The sequence below is a fragment of the Sabethes cyaneus genome, chromosome 2 (assembly GCF_943734655.1).
Source record: "Sabethes cyaneus chromosome 2, idSabCyanKW18_F2, whole genome shotgun sequence".
Lineage (NCBI taxonomy): Eukaryota > Metazoa > Arthropoda > Insecta > Diptera > Culicidae > Sabethes > Sabethes cyaneus.
This window is the reverse complement of record NC_071354.1, coordinates 207,312,982-207,319,756: the sequence shown is the minus strand read 5'-3', so window position 1 is coordinate 207,319,756 and position 6,775 is coordinate 207,312,982. Positions and strand designations below refer to the sequence as shown.

At 45.6% G+C, this 6,775-nt stretch overlaps 1 protein-coding gene across 1 annotated transcript; it reads right to left on the bottom strand.

The window, feature by feature from the left end:
* Positions 1-1,214: 1,214 nt before the first annotated feature.
* Positions 1,215-6,518, bottom strand: LOC128736588 (uncharacterized). Its single transcript, XM_053831078.1, has 2 exons — positions 3,645-6,518; positions 1,215-2,207 (listed from the first exon to the last, which is right to left on the bottom strand). The coding sequence occupies exons 1-2, from the start codon at positions 6,516-6,518 to the stop codon at positions 1,215-1,217; spliced, it is 3,867 nt and encodes a 1,288-aa protein (XP_053687053.1).
* Positions 6,519-6,775: the final 257 nt, after the last annotated feature.

The window sequence follows — 6,775 nt, the reverse complement described above, 5'->3', positions numbered from 1 at the left end:
CGTATTCCACACTTGATCGTACCAAAGCTGTGTACAGTGTCACAATTGTATACGGATCATCAAAATCATTTGCATAGCGTTTTACTACACCGAACATTGAGAAGGCTTTCGAAATCACTCCATCGATATGTGCGTTGAAAGACAGTTTCTTGTCCATAATCACCCCCAGGTCGCGTACTGTGTCCGATCGTTGTAAATCGAAATCTCCTATGTGATAGTGATGTGTGACATTCGAGAGCTTATGCGAGAAAGTTAAAACGCTACATTTCGAAGTGTTGATCATCAAACCACATCTGTCGCAAAATGTTTTGAAGTTGTCCAAATCAGCCTGTAGCTTGCAACAGTCAATACTGTTCTTCACCGGGTAAAACAATTTCACGTCATCGGCGTACACTAGCACGAACGCATCATTAATGTACTCAGGTAAATCGTTCATTAAAACAATAAAGAACAAGGGGCCAAGGTGGCTCCCTTGCGGAACTCCAGAATTTACATCGAAGGTTTCGGAACAAGACCTATTAAGTTTGACGAATTGTTTCCTATTTGATAGGTATGTGTAAATCCAGGTCAACATATTTCCAACGATTCCATTTTTGTTCAAACAGGCGAGCAAAGCTTTGATACTCACAACGTCAAATGCTTTTGACATGTCAGTATATACCGTATCAACTTGATAACCGTTTGCCATCCAGATCTTAGTTCATGACACAAATTCTGCTAGGTTGGTCGCTGTACGATAGCTCTATAGGGTCCGGATGGGTTTGGTGTGGGATGACAAGGCCACCAAAGGAAGGCCAATGGGAATTCCGCCGTCCGAAATAAATCCTCCGCTCGCTTGGGTTGTGATCACTCGTAGCAATAAGTTCACTTGGTTTTTACTTATACCAACACTTTACTTCATTAAACATTTATTAACACTACTTATGCTACTCGACTTAACAAAGGTAAAAAAACTGATAACTAGTCAGAAAGTTGTCCTTTTATAGACTTGGAACAGAGGCTTAATTTTACCACGGACAAAAGTGAACAATTAGTTCTATATATATATTTCACAATGATAATGATTTGTTAATGTGTAGTATGTACTTCTGTCAGCAAGTAAGGTAGCTCTCATGTTGAGACTGAGCTACTTTTGCCGCACCGAGGGGATAAGCGTAGCTGCAATAGGGTGGTTCACCAACATCCTCTCCCCCCTGAAACAACCCATGTTTCAGTCAGTTGATCGTTTCGTTCACATTGAAATCTCCGTCATCCGTTGCAACCGGTAAGATGCAAATTTTGTCAACCGGTCTATCCACTGTCCCGTTCGCTGTTTGTAGAGTGACTACTCGGACCACCCCATCTGATCCCGGGTGGGTCGAAATGATTCGCGCCATTCTCCATTTCGTTGGCGGTAGGTTGTCATCACGAATCACTGCTAAGCTGCCTTGCCTTATTCCAACTGGTGGTTTCCACCACTTAACGCGCCCTTGTAGTTGATTGAGGTACTCGGTTTTCCATCGCCGCCAAAAGTCTTGCAACCTCTTCTGTACAGCTTCCCACGTCTTTAGTCTCCCGTAAGCTGTGTCGGTGTAGTCTGCTGATGGTATGGATTGGAGAGCAGAACCAACCAGGAAATGACCTGGTGTGAGTGGCCGCAAGTCATCAGGATCAACCGAAAGCTGCGTCAGAGGCCGCGAGTTCAGACAGCACTCGACTTGTGTTAGAAGAGTCGTCATATCCTCGTAGGAGACTGGCGTGTCCGCCAGCACCTTCAAAAGATGTTTTTTCGCCGATCGCACAGCAGCCTCCCAGAGGCCACCGAAATGGGGAGCTCCAGGGGGTATAAACTTCCACTGCATTCCATCGTCTGCACACTCCTTGGCAACCTTCTGGTGATGTTCTTTGGTGTTCAGGATTTTCAGCAACTCTCGCATCTGGTTTTTAGCTCCAACGAAGTTAGTGCCATTATCGGACCACAATGTAGCACAATTTCCCCGACGTGACATGAATCTCCGCAAAGCCTGAATAAACCGTGCCGTCGAAAGATCAGTGACCAATTCTAGGTGTGTCGCCTTCGTCACAAAGCAGACAAACACCGATACGTATGCTTTTACTGCGGTCCGCCGGTATCCTGATCTAACGTACACCGGCCCAAAATAATCGACGCCTGTAGTCGAAAATGGTCTCGCCGCCGTAACTCTCGATGCCGGTAAATCAGCCATAAACTGTTGAATCAGCGTCGGTCTCATACGGTAGCATCGCAAACATTGATGACACACCGTTCTTGCAATATTCCTTCCGCCTAAGGGCCAGTATCGAAGCCGAACCGTACTCAACAATAATTGTGGACCAGCGTGCAAGAGTTTAAGATGATAGTGTTTGAAAAGCAATTCGGTAAGCAAGTGTTTCGCAGGAAGCACAATGGGGTGCTTTGCATCATCAGACTCTCTAGAATGCCCTAACCTCCCCCCGACCCTCAATAATCCATCTTCCGCTATAAATGGGTTGTACCAGCGTAATGGTGATGAACGCGGTACCCACTCTCCCCGTGCCAGTGCTTTTAGTTCATTTGGGAAACCTTCTGCCTGCACCAATTGTATGACCTTATATTCAGCTCGTTGAAGCTCTATTGTTGTTAACGGACCACCTTGTCGCTTTCCCCCTTTATGGGACCGCAGATTGTTCAGATAACGAAGCCAGTATGCCGTTCTTCGGATAACAGCATTGAAATTAGGGAAACGAGTTAGATACCATTCGATGAAGCTGGGATTTTCCGGAACCACCGCCAGTACAACACGCCTTTTCTCTTCTTCCATACCTTCAGATGACAGATTATGTTGCTTAGGCCAATACGTCGGATTCTTGGATAGCCATTCAGGTCCTTTCCACCACAATTCATTGTTGATAATATTTTCCGGTGCAACTCCTCTTGAAATAAGATCGGCCGGGTTTTGTTCCCCAGGAACATGATTCCAGTGACAATTTTCAGTCAGCGACTGGATCTTGGATACACGATTCGCCACAAATGTTGTCCAAGTTGACGGCGTTGCCAATAGCCACCGTAGTACTGTAGATGAGTCCGTCCAAAAGAAAGCTTCCATAGAACACCTGATTGACTCTTTCACCTTCAAATATAGTTCAGCTGCCATTAATGCGCCGCGAAGTTCAAGTCTGGGGATTGATTGTGTTTTCAACGGTGAAACTCTTGACCTCGATGACAAAATAGCAACCTTAATTTTACCGGACGTGTCCTTGGTACGCATGTACGCGCAGGCTCCAAAAGCCCTCTCAGAAGCATCGGAAAACATATGGATTTGTACCCACACCGTACTACATATCATGACATAACGCTCAATACGTAAATTGTTCAGAAGCGGAATTTGCTCGTGAAAGACTCGCCACTCATCTTCAACCTCTCTAGGTAAAGGAGAATCCCATCCTAATTTATTTCCCTCTTGATCCTCTAGACGCCACAACAGTTGCATAAATATTTTAGCGCGAGTGATTACTGCTCCAATAAGTCCTAATGGATCGAATAAAGTGGCTATTATCGAAAGAACCTTTCTTTTCGACAGGGAAACATCTGACGACAAAGCGGGTATGCGAAAACGAAATCGTAAGACGTCTGTTTTGGGTATCCAAACTAAACCTAAAGTTTTAACCATGGGATCAGGGTCCAGATTAATCCCATCATCTGCTTGAATTGCGAGTTCTTCCTCCGGTAATCCTGCCAGTACGGTTTCACAATTAGAAGCAAACTTTCGTAGCCAAAATCCACCGCTGCGTAGCATCTCCTGCAGTTGGATGCGAAGTTCTGTAGCTGTGATTGGATCGTCAGCACCTGTTATCACGTCGTCCATATAAAAGTCCTCTCTAACAGCAGTCGAAGCCAACGGAAACCGCTTCTCCTCATCAGTGGCCAGCTGCATAAGTACTCTTGTTGCAAGAAACGGTGCTGGCTTGGTACCGTATGTGACTGTCGATAGTTCATACGTAGACAGAGGGACGTTGGGAGAGGTACGCCACAAAATGCATTGAAATTGCCGGTCTTCGGGATGAATATCAATTTGCCGAAACATCTTTTCAATATCGGCGACCACCATCACCTGGCGTGTGCGGCTACGAAGAATTATCGAACGCAAATCTTCTTGAATGACCGGACCGACCAGCAAGCTATCATTCAAGGAAACGTTGCTAGATGTTTTTGCGGAGGCATCAAACACCACCCGCACCTTAGTGGTTGTGCTGTCTTCTTTCACCACTGGATGATGTGGGAGAAAACATCGCTTAACATCCGTATCGTGTTCATCGTCGATTAATTTCATGTGGCCCATGCATTCATACACTTTCATGAAGTCGGCATATTGTTCTCGCAGCTTCTCATCTCGCCCCAATCGCTTCTCTATTTGTAAGAATCTACGCTCAGATATCTCCTTCGAATCACCTAGCTTGGCAAGTAACTCATCATTTCTCGGATAGGACACAGTATACCGACCCGAAGGCTGCCGTCGGGTAGTTTTGGTGAAATACTCCATACATCTTGATTCCTCGGGAGAGTAGTTGTGCCTTTGTCCAATGTCTTCAGATTCCCAGAACTTCTCCAGTAGGCTATCTAAATTGTAGTTTATTGCAAGGTCGCAAACGACAGATTTAACGGAAGCAGCCACCGAACATTTGCCCGTGACCACCCATCCAAACACAGAGTCCACCAACGAGGGTAAGTTGTTTCCAAGTCGGATTTTACGGCCAGTTGTGAAAAAATCGAAAAAGGCCTCAGCCCCCAATACCAAGTCAACTGAGCCACCTTTGAAGAATGTCGGATCCGCCAGTTCGATCCCACTCGGTAAATTCCATTGGTTGACGTCGACCAATATGACTGCCACTTGTGCTGCGATTTTGGGTAGAATGTACATTTCCATTGGTTGCGAAAACTCTGAAAACCTGGATTGTACCATGACAGTGATTTTCCTCTGTACCTTAGAAGATAAACCTTGGATGCCTACCACCTCGACCGTACATGGTTGCTCTTTAACCGTAAGAGATTTTCGCACTCGATCGCTTATTAAATTACACTCCGCCGCACTATCTAATAATGCTCGAGCATGAACCTGTTGACCTCGGTCGTCCACCAGAGTAACAATAGCAGTGAGTAAAAACACTCCAGTCGATGAACTAGATACCGTGTTGCAAACCACCTTGCTGGTGGTCGCCAAGTTGACCACCTTTGGTTCGATTGCTTCTTCGGTTGCAGCCATCACCGCCGAAGTTGGTTCGCCATTGGGTTTTGGTTTTTCTTCGGTTGCTTTACTCCTGAAGCACACGAGCGTATGGTGTTTCCCTTTACATTGCCTGCAAGTGAATTTCGAATTGCATTCTTTCGCATGATGACCCCGCCGGAAACAATTTCGACACAGGGAATGGCTACGCAGAAGTGCATCTCTCTCCGAAACCGATAACCTTTGAAATGATGGACATTGGTAGAGAAGATGATTATCGGAACAGCTGACACATGTGCCGCTCGTCGAAGGTCGTTGAACCGATGCATTGTATGCTTTGACCGTGGCTATTTTGTTTGGACGCTTAGGTTGTGTGTACTCTGCCTTAATTTCGCTGGGCTTGATGGGCACAGATTCCAAAATTCTGGCCCGACGCTGTAAGAACTCAGTAAGATCCTTTATGGTATCCGATTCTTTGGTGGAGGAAAATTCCTCCCATCCCCTTCTAGTAGTGTGATCCAAACGCGAACAAAGTAGATGCACCAGTAGCATATCCTTATAGTCAGTCTGCTGGGGAGTGACCTGATCCAATGACTTAACTATCTTTTCGAAATTGTCTAGTAGAGAATTTAACTCAGAAGCCGATTCTCTCCGAATCGTTGGTAACTCAAAGAGTGCCTGAACCTGACGTTTACGGAGAACCTTCGTGTTTGAGTAACGCTTCGTCAGTAGTTCCCATGCAACAGTATAATTTGCCTTGATAAGGGGAAGTGAATCGATAATCGATAAAGCTTCTCCTTCCAGCTGACTACGCAAATAGTGAAACTTTTCGATCTCGGGCAGGTCGGTCTGCCTATGTATCAGTGAGGTAAAGAGATCACGAAAGGTAAGCCATTCATCTATCTTACCACTAAATTTAGGAAGAGTAATTTGTGGTAATCGCACATGAGGGGTGGGCCCGGGGGGATTATCGAGAGAGCGAGTAGTCTGGTTAAGTACGGTTTGGTCACAATCTTCTCTTTGCTTACCAACAAGAAAAGCTTTCAGCTCGTAAAAACGGTTCTCGAAATCGATCCGATTTTTGACGAAACTATCTGCTTCTTCTATCGATTCTTCGTGGGATTCGACGTCATCGATGGCCTCGTTCATTTTATCCCACAATCGATCCAGCTGCTCCAGTCGTACGTTGACCTCTGCCGATCTCGTATCATCCCGGTACTGCTCCATAAATCGACACATATTGTCGAACGACGTTTGTAATCCGCGCAGCTTCGTTTGCAGTGACTTCAGTGACGGAAGTTTGGATTTAGCGGCAGGCATGGTGTGTTCCTCAAAAAATGAGACCAAAGTAGCAAAGCTTGGGGAAACTAAAGTGCTTGGAGAGCCAATTACCTGATGGCTCATGAATATGAGCCTTTTGTTTTAATAAAGATGCTCCTCGAACTTTCACACAGTAGAATCCGTAATCCCGTAGTACGGATCAGCCAAATTGGACCGGTTATGCCAGCAGCAACCGTTGATAATGATAGCGTCTCGTATAAATCCAATCACAATTGTTCCTTCCAGGTAAGCGTGAA